Below are 17,803 nucleotides of genomic sequence, written 5' to 3'. Positions count from 1 at the left end.
TGTCACATGTCCTGAGGCTGATTTCACAATTATAGTGTTTTTTGAGAATGTTACATTTGGGACTTCTACAGTTAAGACAGTTCTACAAGCTCCTGTGTCTCAAAACATTTTTAACGGCACACCTTTCACATATATTACAACTACTGGTTTGGCTTTTGACTTTTTTCCACATATAACTCTTTTTGCAAAGCGGTTTTTAAAGCATTTATTGAATCAGGGGTGCATTTGCCTTGCCAAGCTGGACAATATATTTTATGTGGATTTCTCCACCTTTTTGCACTGACTATTCCTGCATTTGAACAGTTTTTTCTAACCACTCTTCGTCTGCTGTTAATTTTACTTTAGTTTTAGAGTTACCCATTTTGAACTAATTACGTCAGAACTGTGACACCTTCTTTGGCATGAAAAAGTGAGAATGGGTTTTCGATAACAGCCTTCTACTCTCCCACTAATTGAGAGAGCGGTTATCAATTTTACGTGATGAAGCACAACCCTTTTTTCCACCTTTACCAATACGTGAGTGTACACAGGAAAACAGTTTGAGAAGTGGTTTGACCGCGTATTGGGTCGTAAAAACAACTCACTCCTCACAAACAAAGCGCGTTTCTATGATTTTTATTGAGATTTTCCGTAGGCCTATTTATTTGTGTAACACCTTCACCTTCAGCCACTCTTCTTGAGTGACCGGAAACCTGTTCCGTTACAGCCACTCCCAGAGCGACCGGAACTTTTAATAGCGATTTTTCTAGAATTTCGCTCTTGCCTGTCGTCTTCCTAGTCCCGCATGGACACTGAGATCTGTCGGCGTACCTAGGTTTACACACTACTTAAAGGAAAATCTCAATATCAACGTATTTTAGCGCTTGGTGGAATGCGTGTCATGTTCACCTCTACTGTGGCGCTGCGTTTTTGGATCCGGTGCTCATCGGGTCCTGGAGTCGTGAAGGCCGAACGCTGACCGGAGATCGAATTCACGTGTCCGGGTTTTTCGTTTTACTGATCAGATTTCTTCCAGCGCAGGCGTCACGACGTCAGGATCCGATGGAGACCGTCTATGGAAAACTAGACGTTAAAAATAACAGTCAGTTATCCGGCTCGGAGGACCAATTAAATGTCAGGGGTTGACATTTGTAAAAGCACAGTAAGAGAGAAATGAGACACTGGCAGACCGACTCAGAGTTTTAAAGACGTGCGCACGGGTGAGAGTCTCTGAGCAGACTAACACACCGAGCACCGTTTACTCGCTTTATTTATAAGGCAAAATGGGTTACATAGTACTTCCTCTTTCAACTGAAGAGGGGAGAGCTCAGGCATTGTCTTAGCTATCTAACTTCTGCACACAAACTGAAAAACAACGACACAGCAGTATTCATGCTTATCTGACATCGCAGACACTGAAGTAAAGAATGCATGTATATATCCTGTCTTTGTCAAACATCCCACACACTTAAGCAAGGAATACATTGTGTTCTTTTCAACAGTAAGCTTTACCGTGTGAAAATATATAAACACTTGATTATAAGGCATACTTGTTTCTACTTGATTATACTTTAATGATTTAACTAAAATAAAAATTCTCTTAACACATTTAAAATTGGTTGAGAAATTTTGAGACTTTCAGCCTAATGAGAACATTAAATTACTGGTATGGCTGCTGGTCCGGGGATCTCCTGCCCAGGCCTCCCCAGTAGTAACAAAACAAGTACAAGTACAATACTTAATTCTTTTTTTAACCAGTGTTTGATAGGATTTTAGAGAATTGACTAGAATTAATTATACGTTTGCTTAAGTGTGCTAAAGCTCTTTCTGAGACGCGTTCTCTTTTTGTAATTCACTGTAAGAGTTTGAGGCCTTAAAGGAAGCAATTATAAAGTAGGTGAAATTGGGGGTCAATTAATCAGAATGGTTAAAATTCCTACAAAGTTAATGCAACACTTTGGAAAAAACCCTTGTATCAAAATCTGTACTCCAGTCATGTTGATTGTTTGATTTAAAATCCAGAGGTTGTTTACAGAGGTAATATTACAAAATGTGCTGTGTTCTTGATCTAAGGGTAGGACAAACCCAGAGTCAATGACCTCAATGAAGGAGACCTATTTTCACCAACAAACACTGCCACTAGAAAACTCACTCCCTCGCTGGCCTCATGCAACACAACCTCCTGAGACTGAATTCAAGGTAAGACATGATACACAGGGCAAATTAAATTAATGCTTTCCACACAAAAGTTTAAAAAATTTTCTGCCTGCATTATATATTGTAGCAGGTTGCCTTAAGTGACAGACACCTTATTTCCATACTAAAGTTGAAAGGTGAACATTTGAGCAATGTTTGTTTTGAATTATTGTATTTTCTTTGTATCAGATGGCACTGCTGCTTTTACTGGTGACGCTGACAACATGTGCTGCCACTCCTCAAAGTAAATTTATGTATTAAGTCATTAAACACTACAGGGAGTGCAGAATTATTAGGCAAATGAGTATTTTGTCCACATCATCCTCTTCATGCATGTTGTCCTACTCCAAGCTGTATAGGCTCGAAAGCCTACTACCAATTAAGCATATTAGGTGATGTGCATCTCTGTAATGAGAAGGGGTGTGGTCTAATGACATCAACACCCTATATCAGGTGTGCATAAATATTAGGCAACGTCCTTTCCTTTGGCAAAATGGGTCAAAAGAAGGACTTGACAGGCACAGAAAAGTCAAAAATAGTGAGATATCTTGCAGAGGGATGCAGCAGTCTCAATATTGCAAAGCTTCTGAAGCGTGATCATCGAACAATCAAGAGTTTCATTCAAAATAGTCAACAGGGTCGCAAGAAGCGTGTGGAAAAACCAAGGCGCAAAATAACTGCCCATGAACTGAGAAAAGTCAAGCGTGCAGCTGCCAAGATGCCACTTGCCACCAGTTTGGCCATATTTCAGAGCTGCAACATCACTGGAGTGCCCAAAAGCACAAGGTGTGCAATACTCAGAGACATGGCCAAGGTAAGAAAGGCTGAAAGACGACCACCACTGAACAAGACACACAAGCTGAAACGTCAAGACTGGGCCAAGAAATATCTCAAGACTGGTTTTTCTAAGGTTTATGGACTGATGAAACGAGAGTGAGTCTTGATGGGCCAGATGGATGGGCCCATGGCTGGATTGGTAAAGGGCAGAGAGCTCCAGTCCGACTCAGACGCCAGCAAGGTGGAGGTGGAGTACTGGTTTGGGCTGGTATCATCAAAGATGAGCTTGTGGGGCCTTTCGGGTTGAGGATGGAGTCAAGCTCAACTCCCAGTCCTACTGCCAGTTCCTGGAAGACACCTTCTTCAAGCAGTGGTACAGGAAGAAGTCTGCATCCTTCAAGAAAAACATGATTTTCATGCAGGACAATGCTCCATCACACGTGTCCAAGTACTCCACAGCGTGGCTGGCAAGAAAGGGTATAAAAGAAGAAAAACTAATGACATGGCCTCCTTGTTCACCTGATCTGAACCCCATTGAGAACCTGTGGTCCATCATCAAATGTGAGATTTACAAGGAGGGAAAACAGTACACCTCTCTGAACAGTGTCTGGGAGGCTGTGGTTGCTGCTGCACGCAATGTTGATGGTGAACAGATCAAAACACTGACAGAATCCATGGATGGCAGGCTTTTGAGTGTCCTTGCAAAGAAAGGTGGCTATATTGGTCGCTGATTTGTTTTTGTTTTTGAATGTCAGAAATGTATATTTGTGAATGTGGAGATGTTATATTGGTTTCACTGGTAAAAATAATTGAAATGGGTATATATTTGTTTTTTGTTAAGTTGCCTAATAATTATGCACAGTAATAGTCACCTGCACACACAGATATCCCCCTAAAATAGCTAAAACTAAAAACAAACTAAAAACTACTTCCAAAAACATTCAGCTTTGATATTAATGAGTTTTTTGGGTTCATTGAGAACATGGTTGTTGTTCAATAATAAAATTATTCCTCAAAAATACAACTTGCCTAATAATTCTGCACTCCCTGTAGGTGTGAGAAATCTGGTCTGGTTATCAGCATCACGGAAAGTTACTAATCATTTTATTAATTTATTTCTCTAATTCCTTTAAGACCTGGAAAGTAAAATGTTGACCTTCCCAGAAGCGACAAACACAGCTCACACGAAGCTGTTAACAACAAAACAAGATTTAAGTGCTGTAACTGTCTGTCTCAGGTAATGTTGAATATGCAAAATCAAATAGTAATAATAATAATAATCATCATCATAATCATAAGCATCATCATGTATGTCAGTGTCTTGTCATTGCTTACAGATCCTTTACAGACCTCAGAAGAGGCCACCCTATTTTCTCTTTGGCAACATCGCGTGCTTCCAATGACTTTCTGATATTCAAACTAGATGCAAGTGATTTGTTTGAGCTGTGGGTCAGGGACAAAAATGCTGAATTTGCATTGCAAGACTACAAGTTGAACACGTGGAATGCGATTTGTTCCACTTGGGATGCTACCTCTGGAATAATTCAGCTGTGGGTAAATGGAAAGCCTTCCAGCAGGAAATTCGTCAGCTCTGGATTCAACATCAGTGAACCCATGTCTATTGTTTTAGGACAGGTACAGTTCAAACTCACTGTGACTGGTGTACAGTTGCTATATTAGATAAAGTACAGTGATTTGGTCTGAGAGGTTAATTATGTTAGCTTAGCACAGAGCGATGGGGAAACAGAACAGGCTGAAGCTCTGGATCTGTAACCAACATACTAGTGCTTCAAGTTCACTTTATATTAAAGACAAGAATTAAAGTGAAAACCACAATTTTATATTTAACAAAAAGAGTATAAGACCTGACAATACTTGTCTGGAACCTGTGCTGATATCCATAAGGAGTGCAGCTCCAAACTTCCAGTGAAGCATTTTTCCTGGTTTGGTTTTAGTATTTTTGGGATCAGCATTGCTTTAGATTTCCCCATTTCCATTTTATGTAGGTACTATGCTAAGGTGACTCAGACTACTTACAGTGGCTTGCAAAAGTATTCGGCCCCCTTGAACTTTCCCATATGTTGTCACATTACAGCCACAAACATGAATCAATTTTATTGGAATTCCACGTGAAAGACCAACACAAAATGGTGTACATGTGAGAAGTGGAACGAAAATCATACATGATTCCAAACGACAAACACAGCTCACACGTGTTTGTCACGTAATTATTCAGCCCCCTTTGGTCTGAGTGCAGTCAGTTGCCCATAGACATTGCCTGATGAGTGCTAATGACTAAATAGAGTGACAATGTGACAAAATGTGGAAAAGTTTACAAGCCAAACCACTGTACGTTGGACAAACAATACTATTATTATGTTATATAATTAAAATGTTTCGAAATTTCACAGCATTTATTTATTTATGTTTTCCAAATATTCTCATTCTCCTTATTTGTGACTGACAGAAACAGTGCAATATAACTGTTAATTCAACTCTTTGCCATTTCTCAGGAACAGGATTCCTATGGTGGAGAATTTGATATTAATCAGTCTTTTATTGGCATGATATCTGATGTCCACATGTGGGACTACACCATGTCTTCCTGTGAGATCCAAAACTACTCAGATGAGCTGAGCTTCACTCTGGGGAATGTGCTGAACTGGAATGCTCTGGATTTTCAGATAACAGGAAGAGTGTTGATAGAAGACAAGCGATACCATTACTGTTAATACTGTTAATACCAATTTTATGCCCAATGTAAAGAATTTTTCCAATCTATACTATTAATATGTTACACAATAAAAATGGTTTTAAAGCGTATATTGCATTTTTTATTACATAGTTTGGAGTTTTCAAAGCTGGGCTTTGTGTGTAATGTATTGATACGTACCCCTTTTTCTTCTCTGTTTCATTTGTAAGAATGAAATGCACACTTTTGTGTCACTTATAATTGACAAGATTGTCAAAACAGACTCTACTCCGCATACTCTAACTTATTTCTATAACCCAAAGACATGAATGTTAGTGACTGTTGATTCAAACTTCGCTATAGGCGTGAAGGGGAAGTTTTCAGATTCCTCGGATCTAATCCCATAAGTTGTAAACACACGTGCGGGAAGTAGGAACATGGAAATTTACAGAAACAATGACTGCCATAAAAAATTAACCATTTACAGCAGCAGCCATGGTATAAAAGGAACCATTCTGCACTGTTAAAAAACAAACCATTCACAAAAGGACCCAGAGTATAGAAGGCTCTATCCTGACACTGTATCCAAGGTAAGATATGATTTTCATATTGAAACAAAATGTATTGCATGTGCAGAAACCCTTTTACGTGTATTGTGGTGCGGATGATGAAAGTGACATCAGATTTGTTTGTATCACCAGTACCAATAAACAATGTGAATTGGTATGTTTGCATGTCTTTGTAGATGCTGCTGGTGCTTCTACTGGTGATGCTGACATCGTGCACTGCAATCCCTCAAAGTACCTTCTATTTTTTTTTTTATCTTAATTATTAAGTATTTAACATATGCAACCAAAATTAATAACAATGAAGGTGTATTAGACTTAGAGTGTGTAGCCTACTGTGTTGATAAATACTAACATTAGAGGTGTCCATGTTTACCATTTTAGATATATACTCCTTCATCCTTATTCAAAAGGAAAGCAGGAATAGATGTCACGGTGCTGGGTCGGTGACCTGGTGTTTCAGTTTTTTGTATTATTATTTTTGGTCTTGGATTTCATCATGGTGGCTTATGACTTCTAGTTTTGTATTTCTAGCACTCAAGTTCTTCTATGTTCTGTAAATTTTTGTTCCTGTGTCCTCGTGTTCAGTGTAGGTTTAGCTCAGTGTCAAGTCTGTGCCTGTCGTGTGCTTCCTGTTTTACTTTGAAAGTCCTATTTCATGTTAGAGTTTCTAGTTTCGCTTCCCTTGGTCTCGTCATGAACTCCCAGTTTAGATCATCCTTCCTAGTTTGAGTTTTGGTTTTATTTTCTAGTGCTCAAGTATTGTGTTTCTCAGTTCCTTTTCTGCCAGTGAATAAAAACTGCCGCCTTCGGGTTTAATACTGCATCTCAGTCCTGCATTTGGGTCCATAGACTGCCTGCTACACAGCTTACGATGACAAGAGACAGAATATGTTTAAACACCACACCTTACGTTCACTTGGCAAAACTTATGGCTAAACCAATTTTCTTTCCTTTCAAATTCTATACCTATTATTGTAAAAAAAAATTTAAAATTCATTTGATACTTAGTGTTAGAGGCAGGGATTAATTCCAAATATGTCAGAAATAATCAAACAATGGCAAATATTAATATGCAGTGATCTGAGTTTCCAGCTAGAATGTTTCAGGGCACACAGATATGGGCAGGTATTATGGAGGGAAAATTCGAGCTTTTAAAGGTTGCATTTAACATTTTCACTACCAATTAAATTTGTATACATTTCATTTGAATGCACATTGGTAATGATAAAATATTGCATAAATGAAAAATCATATTGCATAAATCATTGCATGTCTGCAATATGTTTTCCAAAAAAAGCTCATTATTCTTCTATTAGACTTTTTGTCATCTGTCATAAAAACATAAGAGTGAAATACACCTGCTAATTCATCTCTCGGCCATTTCTCAGGAACAGAATTCCTATAGTTAATATTTAATGTGAATGTGAAGTGTTGTTGTATTGTGAAGCATTAGCTGCACTAGTGCTGTTGCTCTGTGGAGGGCAAACTTTGCCGTAAAGACAAACAGCTTCAACAAAAATCATTCTTCTGTTTTGATTTTAGGTTTTCTCAAATATTCTTTTATTAATTCATTTTTATTATAGTATGCTGCTTATTACTTCCTTTTCTATTTGCATTATTCATATGTTTCTCTATTTTTTTAAAGATCTGGCAAATAAAATATTCACCTTCCCACAACAAACCAATACAGCTCATGTGAGGGTGACTACATCAAGACAAGATCTGAAGGCTGTAACCGTGTGTTTCAGGTATTTTTAATTAAACAAACTGAATTAAATAAAGAAACATGTAACTACCGCATATCAGACTATTAAATCCATTTTTCACTGCTTTTAGGTCCTTTACTGACCTCAATAGAGACCATTCCTTGTTCTCTCTGGCTACACCCTCTGCTGACAATAACTTCCTGATATTCAAGAAAGCTGCAAATGGCTTATTTGAACTGTGGGCCAGGGGCAAGTCGAATACAGTTGAAGGGATTGCCTACAAGTTGAACACATGGCATTCTATTTGTTCCACTTGGAACGCTACCTCTGGACTCGTGCAGCTGTGGGTCGATGGAGTCCCCTCAAGTAGAAAATTCACCAGCTCTGGATCCAACATCAATGGACCCATTATCATTGTCTTAGGACAGGTACCTTTACAAAGCACCACACATAGAAAGCTTTTACTTTATCTTCAAACAAACAGACACTGACAAATATAATACAAATTCAAAATTTGATCCATTTGTTCATGTTCATGGACATGTGGTTCATTGCGGCATAAGAGCGTTTATATTTAGAGTATGTTTTGTGGGCTACATGTTACATCCAATATATGTATAATATACTCTGGGGCTAGAAGAAATTATACATTTGAATACTAAAACACATAAATGAAATACTCAAAGTTTATTAGATCATACAATTTAAAGATGTGTCAGTGATATCACCAAACTGTTTTTAGCCAGTGATTACAGCTTGACTGATGTCTAACTGTAGATGATTTTGCTTGAGACCATACAGTTAGGTATATCAAAATATAACAATACATCTTCTAATTAAAGTCTTTGCCATTTCTCAGGAACAGGATACCCATGGTGGGGGATTTGACATCAATCAGTCCTTTGTTGGCATGATATCCGATGTCCACATGTGGGACCGCACCCTTTCCTCCTGTGAGATCCAGAACTACTCGAATAATCTGAGCTTCACAGCAGGCAATGTGCTGAACTGGTATGCGTTTGAGTTTCAGACAGTTGGAAGAGTGCTGATAGAAAACAAACAAGAGTTGTGTCAATAGGCAAGAATTCTGAATTCTTATAAGATTTTAAAAATCAATATCTGAAGTTGGATTTTATGTTTAAGTCAAAGGTTTAAATTTTAATTTTCTGAAAAAGTACAAAAACTTTACTGTCTATGTGTTGCAATGTAAATGTATATATCTAAAATCAAGTCTTTTTTTAAGAATTTTTACTTTTCGACACTGTTTCTTTGTTTTTTATATTTGTCTGATAATTTTTTGGCGTAACTGCACTGTTTCTTTGATATTTTTGTTGTATAATGAGTGCTGCATTACTGACGTAAAATTTTACAGCATATTTTTGAAAATGCTCAGTGTTGAAATAATTTTTGACAAATATGTTATCTTTTTATACATATAACAAATTGTGTTACTGTTTTCCATTTCAATTATCTATGTATGTTTTTTTTTTACTAATTGTGTACTGGAGGCATGATCAAAGCAAGAAGTTTTGCTTTTTATAATAACATTTAAATTCTATTCAATATGCATTAATTTCATATGTATGTCTTTTGTAATAGTATGATAATTCAACACTTTTACTGGACAATCGCAAAAAAAGCAGGAGAACTGGGTGGTGTTATAAACACCATATTAGTGGACCATGGCCAGAGGTCTCATTGTTGAAGAGTGTCATGAAATCAATATCCTTAGTATCCTTATTTTCCTATTATATTGTTTTATGTACTTTAATAATGAAGGCTTGTAGAGCAAGGCCACTTTTGACTCACAAAGTGCTCAGCCAGACTGAAAAACAGGAAGTTTTAGTGCACAGGCATATTAATAGATAAGACACAGAAAAGAGGAACTTTGCCATATAAGCAATGTTTGAAACTGTGTGACGTGTAAAGTACCAAAATAAAACCTATATGAGGCACAGTTTATGATTCTAATGTTAGAGATCCTGCAACTAGAAGTGAAAGCTAAAATGCTGCAAATCATTCTGCCTTTACTACTTATTGAAGTTTAGGGTCATAAAGGCTGAGGTCATAATGTAATATAAATTTATATATCTACAATTGTTATGTGAAGGCTGTGTGCACGCAGGGGTGGTGATATGAAGGACCCAAAATGCAGACTCACAGAAATCAAAGGTGAACTTAAATACAGCTTTAATGCTGAACTCCAAAAAGTAACAAAACTGAGACTCCAAGGTAAACTTTACACAGACAGAACACACAGCAAAATAAGGGTAGATCGCGACAATGACAAACTGAAACACAGGGCTTAAATACATAGAGGGAGCAATCAGGGAATGGACAACAGGAGGGAAACACAGCTGGGGCATATCAGAACTGACGAGACAAGGAAGCGTAAACTGAACACACTGAGATAAGACAGAGACCTTCAAAGTAAAACAGGAAACACATAACACAGACTGAACAAAGACACAGACTCACATGCAGGCACTACAACAGAGGGAACAGAGACGTGGGACCAGGGCAGACACAGACACTGACTGGAAACGGGGATATAGTGGACAGGGGAGACAGCAACTAAGGATTACACATTAAAACAAACCATAAGACATGACTCTAACAAAAACCCAAAGACTAGAAATTATAAATAATATAATAAACTCAAAAACCCTGGGTCAACGACCCAGGCATCCTAACAACAATAGGGAAATAAAAACTCAGGTCTGCCTCATTTTTAAGAACTTTGAAAAGAAAAAACTTCGATTTTCTAAGATGTTTGTTTTTATGTTTGCCTGAAAACAGCCACAAACACAATAGTGCACCCAGGAAATAGGCTGAAATGAATAATAGAAGAATAATTCAATCCAAGTTGGTGCAAAGGGATTGTAAATTGTGTGTGCAGGTAACATTGTTAGATGCTAGATAATGCGATCTCAGTGGCTAAATGTTGAGCTTTGGGCAAAAAAGGTGCTGCATGTATTGTCGTGTAACACCAGACTCCTCTCTCTCTCATCTTCTCTGCACTCAATCATTTGCATGCAGATTTTGGTCTTTGTGCATATGAGGTTCTCCTTGTGTTTTACAGAAAAAAATAGCAAAAAACCTCCTGTCTTTTCAGTGCGTGGTGAGCTACAAAGACATGAGGTCTCATGTCACAATTCAGGTTGTTTGCGCTAAGTTTCCTCTCACACACACACATGTTGTATAGCCCTGTGAATGTTACAGAAAATAACATGAATCCTGCTTACCTGATGTTGCCTTTGGGCTCTTCCACAGAAGACTGTTATTTGCCCTCTGGCCCACACATGGTGACCAAGCTCTCGACATCAGTGATGATCCTTAACATGATGGCTGAAATTGCAAAAGTGTTTGTGAAACTAGTCATAAAAAAAAGAAAGAAAATGTTTCCAGGGATCCGAATAAAGCAGGTGTGGTGGTAGTGCTGTAGAGGTCCACAGAGAGATTAACTTGAAACAGAAATCAGCCAAATTTAAAAAAGGTATTGTGCATTTTATGGATTGAATTACAAACTTTTTTGATCATTTTGCACACATACTTTATGTGCATTTGCACTAAATATCCACATCTATATGTTTTTCTTTATTTTTTTAATTTGATATAGAACTAAAATATGACACACTGTTAGGCTTTTCATCGCCACTTTACGGTAACATACTGGCGTCACTGTTGCCAGCGTCATACCATGACGCCGTGTTACGGTAGCTTACCGCTCTGCAGGATGATACCGTTTTTTGCTGGTGTGGTATAATACTCTTGGACAAATTATGGTAACGCACCTGTAGCCTTTTTTTACGGTATCTCACTGGCGACAGTGACGCCAGTGAGATACCGTTATGTCGTTATGTCGTAAATTACGTCAACAAAGTAACATCATACTGTGATTAAGAAATTGGTATACTACCGTTTATTCACGGTATGTCACTGTAAGCCCGCTGCAAGGTAATAAACTGCAATATATTAACCAGTAACTTACCGTTATCACGCATCATCAGTACACTTTGTCCAAAATACTGGCTCACACTACCAAATCAATGCACAAAACAGGGTCCACAAGGACATGGATGAGCGTGTGTGGTGTGAAGGAACTTGACTGACCTGCACTGAACCCTGATCTTGCTTTGTGGAATGAGTTCATTGATTTGTAGGGTGAGCCAATACATGTGACAATTAAAGTGTAAGTAGCTGAAATAATTTTTAACAAACGGGTAAAAGAAGGGAAAAAAATCAAAACTGTTGCACTCAAAAAACCTATTGGACAGAGACAGCGTCTTGCAAGATGGCAAGAGAGCTTGTCTTCATTGTTGTTCGTCTTGTGTAAATGTCCAGAAAGCATGGGCCATGGATCATCTGTGGAGACACAGGTAACAACACATTGGATACTTAAATTATACAAGAAATTCCCTAAAAATGGCCAAAACACTTACCTAATTTGAAGTTCTCCACTCAAATTCAGTAAGCCGCTGGAGGAAAGTTGTGACATGAGGGTTAATGTGAACAACCTTTCGCTTCAGTCCTTCTGCTTGTCCCAACCTTGGAGGTACATTTTGTTCCCTCTTCAATTCAATTCAATTCTATTTTATTTATACAGCGCCAAATCACAACAAAAGTCGCCTCAAGGCGCTTCATCAGGGTTTATCCTTACAAAAAACCTTGCACATGCTGACTCCTGGTATTCCAGGTTCAATACATAAAATGAACCAAAGAAGACTGACATTGCATCAGCAAAGATGTTCTCTTTGTCCAGCTCAACAATTACACGCCCCTCTGCACTCACCATCCAGCAGGTGGCGGTCATTGAACTTTGTCCTTAAATGTATAGGGGCAACATGTTGTCATTATGCAACATAAAATAATTTCTGTACTTCACTTCTTCACACTGTCTTGATAGTCATAAAGCAAATAGCTATGTGCAGTTAATTATTAATGGCCTTATGTACATAAGTCCGTTTTAACATATTATAATTGTACATAATTGGGAATTATTCTGCACATTAAACACACCTAACAAAGAGTCAGCCCAGTTAGATTACCGGAGATGAATCAACTGTATGGTTATTTTGGAGTTTATAGTTTGTGCTGCTGTTAAACTTTACAGTATTGAGTTCAGTATTTCTGCTGTTGGTCTAGCTAGACTACTATGTTGATCAGTAATATGAAATGTGAAATTTGATATTGTTACTTTGCTGGATTCACTGAGACACATGTCCAACAACCTTGGTTTATAAAGGAAATTACAGAAATTTGAGCTAACAAAACAGAGACTGGATACCTGTGTCCACGAAAAGCTCCTGTGCCAAACAGAAATTTTAATATGGTCTAATCAGCTCTATTTCATGAATGACTTCTTACCAAGCATAATCAGCCTTGGGGTGCTTGGCAGGCTTTTAACATGCAAACTGAACAATATAAATTTGCGTGCACTGAAGCCACAAAATTTAGAAATACACATAGTTGCAAAAAGTTCAGTGACCAATTACCTTCCCTAAATGGCAAAAAATAAGAGTATTGTCAATAGGGACCAATTCCCAGTTTTTACATGATCAAAATTATTCACAAAAGGCTTCAGGAAACAGAAAATGTGTGCCGACAAGAGAACAGTGCAGAAAAATGAAAAGATATTTGAGCTCGACGCTTTAATGGGTTTAACATGACTTAGTCAGCACTCCGCACCGTACAGGTAGTACAAGCACACCTGAAAACACTGACCAGCTAACAGCTTTAAGCATTTGGGCGCAACCTCGGTAGTTCACCTGTTGGAAACGTCCAAGTTTCTATCAATTCTCATAAATCCATCGGCAACTATTACCAAACTAGTCTTTTGACTCTCCACATTCATAGCTATTGACATTTTGTCTTAGCATTTGAATGAAAATATCCGGGTAGGGTAGCTTAAAAGTCAAAACAAACAGTATTAGGAACGCATTTCGGACTTCTCTCGAATAAGTGAAAAAAACACTTGGTTCCGATCAAACTTTAATCAGTCCGTTTTAGGGAAAAAGTGTGAAGTGGTTTCATTTAATTTTGAGATACTCCCGCATGGATGAGCAATTTGGAGTCTAGCAGAGTTATCACGAATAGCATATGATCTTCAGATATAATCCAATCAACCTTGCATTTAACCCGATTGAACATCCAGTTACCTCTGACCAGTGTTGGTCAAGTTACTTGAAAAAAGTAATCAGTAACTAATTACTGATTACTTCCCCCAAAAAGTAATCCCATTACTTTGCTGATTACTTATTTTCAAAAGTAATTTTAAATACTTAGTTACTTAGTTACTTTTTAAAAACCCGATTTACAACCTGAATAGGTGATAGAGTGATAGATCTTTCAGCCTAATTCTACTTTTTCTACATACTCCATCATACAAAATGTAATCAAATGGAAAAGTCTCTTTTTTTAACTTGTTTTATCAGTTTTAATCTTTTAACTTTATGCATCAAGCAAAAATTTAATTATATGCAACATTCTGACTTGAATAAATTAGTTTAACATTGAAACCTATTTTCTGCACATTCCAGCACATAAAATAAAATATTTTTTGTGTTTACACTCACTCTTTCAAATAGATGCAAGTAAAACACAGCAGAAAATAAATAAAGTCAAAGACTCTGTGGTGCTGTTGCTCTATTTTCACCTGTAAAGCAGGACTAGGGTAGGCGGAGGTTTACCCTGGTGCAGGTGTGCCGCGGTCAGTTGAAGAATCCGCGAGTTTCTCTGTGAGTTTCCCATTACCTCGTTGTGCACTCGGTGCTTGCTTGGAAGTTTAGGGGTTTTTTTCGCTGTAAAAAGAAGTTTTCTTCCCACGCACAACGGACGCTAATGTTTTTGTCACTTTTTATGGAATCAAACTCAAAGTAAGGTCAGTACTTCCACGCTTTAAACGCTGCACGCTCATACTCTCTCCCACAATCGATATGTTGATCTGCACACAGCTGTTGTCACTAACGGGCACTCTCGTTTTAGTAACGCAGTAACACAGTAACACAGTAACGCAGCGTTCCTACGGGAAAGTAACGGTAATCCAATTACCGTTTTTGCAATAGTAATCCCTTACTGTACGCGTTACTTGAAAAAAGTAATCAGATTACAGTGCCCATCTCTGCCTCTGACTACTTCTAAGTTGCACATGTTAACGGTTTCATCATCACTCTGTGCTGCAGCGAACTGGATCTGTGGCACAGAATAGTTGATGGCCATGTTGTTCTCCTGCTTTGCAGCTTTATTTGAGAATTGCGGCTTAAACGTGCAAAACTAAGAGAAGCAGATCAATATTTTCTTCTTGTTGTTATTTAATGGTGGTTGGCAACCAGCGAAAGGAGCATTAACCACCTCGAGCAATATTTTCTATTTTCTATCCCCATTGTTGACGTGTGCGTCATACGTCACATTGTACGTCAGGTGAAGGTGTGGTGTCGGCTATCGCACCTGTCACATTAAAAAGCTTTAAAAACGTAACAATCGCTTTAAAAACACAACCCAACGCGCTAAACTGTGGTAATGTGTTACATTATCATGTATATCCAGGACATCTCTTCTGAACCAAGACGAAGTGGTGCTACAAAGGAATTATTTCTTTAGGACAGTGCATCTAATAGCAGTCTGGCCTGCAACAAAATGCACCGCTAAAAATACAGTTTCTGCTTGTCCCAGAATTTATTAATTTTGTGAGTGAAGTTGTAGTACTGATGCTGGTTAGTGGTGTAGGTTTCATGGATGTGACACCTTAACTTGTGTAAAATGACGACCAGAGCATATTATTAGGTTAGTTCACTGTAGTTAGGCAGAGGTGTCTTAAAAAGTACCACCTTATACAAAACAAATGAAGGTCCAGTATAAGAAAGAATAAGAAGAGAAAAAAAGGAACACCCTGCTAAATGAAGTCATTTTTAAACATTACTCTAAATGTAGCCATTAGTTTTTGTTGCTGGCCATACAAAAAATAAGTATACTTCAGTTATATTTCCCAAGTATACCTTGCCTAGTACGTATACTAATAATGCTTCTTGGGACTATATTGGCCCCCGTTTTAGTACATAACAGTATTCTTGAAATTAACTTTTAGATGTACTTTTTGTTCACCATAATTGTACTAGCATAATGTCATAATGTCTCTATGACTCTATGACAATGCTAACCTTACAAGTATACTATTAATTAATAGTATTAATAGTGTTTCACATTGTTTGAATAAACAAATACATTTATTAATATATGAGGTTCCATTCAGTTCAAGGAATTAAATTTTAGTGTGGCTGCAACTTACTCCTTAAGTTAAAAATTATGCTGTATATTGTAGTTTATATGTTATACTACTTTCACAGTGAATCACATTTTATAGTAATACACTCTGAATAAGAATTTAAGTAATTACTCTTAGATCTACAGTAGAAAACAACAGAAATCCGGATGGTGTAATAGTATAATCTCAGTAACATCACCAATTGTTACATTTGCTGTATTTTACAGCTGTTTCCATGAGTACGGTGAGTTACCGTAAAAATAATGTAATCTCATGGAATTTTCCCACAATTACATGCAAATTACAGTACTAAACTGCTAACATCCTTTAGAGTTTTTTACTGTTGATTTTGCAGTACTAAGCTCTGGAAATTACTGCAAAGGCTAACAGTGCACTTAATACAACCAGGGCACCCTTAATTCACTTTAGTGTGCTTATTTCATGTTGAGTGAGGGTGTAAGTACCAGTGCACCACTTGCATCCCTAGCATTTGCATTTGCACTAATCTGGTAAATAGATTTCTGCATATAGAGGTCTAAGAGGGACGTTAAGAGGTCTGAGGGATAATGCAGGAATTGTGGCACTATATCCAAAGAACTGACTGGTCAGATGGTGATTTCATCCCTCACTTGCTCAGCATACGCATATCCTTATGTTTTTGGAAATGGCAACATTTTTATACTACAGACTCATTATTTTTTCTTACCTTTAATTATTACTATTCTAATCATTTCATTTTTTATTTTACTTAGTAGTGGCTGTATTCAGCTCTGTGTCAAGGACATTACTGTTTTTAAAAACCCTGATGTAGCCCTGTGCATGTGTATGTGTGCTTGTGGTCTTCATTTCAGTAGTAGTAGTTTTAACTTTTTTCACCCTGTAAAACATCCCACATGCAAGACGAACCAGTCATGCAAACGGATTTATTTTACATGGCACAAAAAGGTTTTTAGGATTTTTGTCATTCCCCAGTTTTACTTAAAAATGTTTCCTAGACATAAATGTAATTCACCAGACTTCTGCACGCACAGAGGGAAAATAAAACTATTGTGTGTAGTGAAATCATGATTCCCTTATATGAAGGAACATTACCATCAAGATAATAGGTATAATTAATATTTTGTTCACCGTTTCATCACCATCATGGCTTGTGGTTTTACTGACAGGCTGTTACATTTTATGTTTTTCATTGCCAAATTTCTGCACAGCAGCTCAGTGGTTACAAGGTAAAGTCTGACACTCTGACAGTTGCCTAAGGCTCTTTATGCAGGTCACTGCTTAGTGTTGTCCTCTGCTGCACCATACAAATGCTGTTTTAACAAACTTCTCAGAGAATAACTTGCATCTTGTGCCATTTCCTCTTTATGTCTGTTATGTTACACTATATTGTTGACAGTTGTTTATTCACATTGTTTCATATGAAGTTGAGAAGCAGGTTCACACTTGAAACACTCCTCTTCCCATCATAGGCATGTAAATGCTGGCATATATGTTTGTTCTTGCTCTTCCCTTCCTCATTCTTTATTTGTCATCCTCTCTCACAGATGCCAGGCCTCACTGAGGCCTACTTCAAAATGCAGCCTTTGGCTTAGCTAGTTATTATTATTTATCTGTTATTTTCATT

General features: G+C 37.5%; 2 protein-coding genes and 1 long non-coding RNA gene across 3 annotated transcripts; 2 read left to right on the top strand and 1 right to left on the bottom strand.

The window, feature by feature from the left end:
• Positions 1-2,058: 2,058 nt before the first annotated feature.
• Positions 2,059-5,775, top strand: LOC101466289 (mucosal pentraxin-like). The gene is made up of 5 exons (XM_004541413.6): positions 2,059-2,178; positions 2,365-2,419; positions 4,087-4,189; positions 4,290-4,587; positions 5,466-5,775. Exons 1-5 carry the CDS (start codon positions 2,074-2,076, stop codon positions 5,682-5,684), a joined length of 780 nt encoding a protein of 259 aa, XP_004541470.4. The 5' UTR covers positions 2,059-2,073; the 3' UTR covers positions 5,685-5,775.
• Positions 5,776-5,851: 76 nt separating this feature from the next.
• On the top strand, positions 5,852-9,897 carry LOC101466570 (serum amyloid P-component-like). Its single transcript, XM_023154543.3, has 5 exons — positions 5,852-6,234; positions 6,390-6,444; positions 7,859-7,961; positions 8,050-8,347; positions 8,779-9,897. Exons 2-5 carry the CDS (start codon positions 6,390-6,392, stop codon positions 8,995-8,997), a joined length of 675 nt encoding a protein of 224 aa, XP_023010311.3. The 5' UTR covers positions 5,852-6,234; the 3' UTR covers positions 8,998-9,897.
• Positions 8,498-12,609, bottom strand: LOC143421075 (uncharacterized). The gene is made up of 4 exons (XR_013100825.1): positions 12,362-12,609; positions 11,911-12,284; positions 11,165-11,267; positions 8,498-8,964 (listed from the first exon to the last, which is right to left on the bottom strand). It is a non-coding gene; the product is annotated as an uncharacterized LOC143421075 (long non-coding RNA).
• Positions 12,610-17,803: the final 5,194 nt, after the last annotated feature.

Source organism: Maylandia zebra, linkage group LG11 (genome assembly GCF_041146795.1).
Source record: "Maylandia zebra isolate NMK-2024a linkage group LG11, Mzebra_GT3a, whole genome shotgun sequence".
Classification (NCBI taxonomy): Eukaryota; Metazoa; Chordata; class Actinopteri; order Cichliformes; family Cichlidae; genus Maylandia; species Maylandia zebra.
This window is presented reverse-complemented; position numbering and strand designations above follow the sequence as displayed.

Excerpts from the sequence above, each read along its gene's own strand:
- LOC101466289 (XM_004541413.6), top strand. The coding sequence starts at position 2,074 with ATGACCTCAATGAAGGAGACCTATTTTCACCAACAAACACTGCCACTA. Across the intron at positions 2,420-4,086 it reads ATGTGCTGCCACTCCTCAAA|ACCTGGAAAGTAAAATGTTG; the intron begins GTAAATTTATGT and ends AATTCCTTTAAG. Across the intron at positions 4,190-4,289 it reads GCTGTAACTGTCTGTCTCAG|ATCCTTTACAGACCTCAGAA; the intron begins GTAATGTTGAAT and ends CATTGCTTACAG.
- LOC101466570 (XM_023154543.3), top strand. The coding sequence starts at position 6,390 with ATGCTGCTGGTGCTTCTACTGGTGATGCTGACATCGTGCACTGCAATC. Across the intron at positions 6,445-7,858 it reads GTGCACTGCAATCCCTCAAA|ATCTGGCAAATAAAATATTC; the intron begins GTACCTTCTATT and ends ATTTTTTTAAAG. Across the intron at positions 7,962-8,049 it reads GCTGTAACCGTGTGTTTCAG|GTCCTTTACTGACCTCAATA; the intron begins GTATTTTTAATT and ends CACTGCTTTTAG.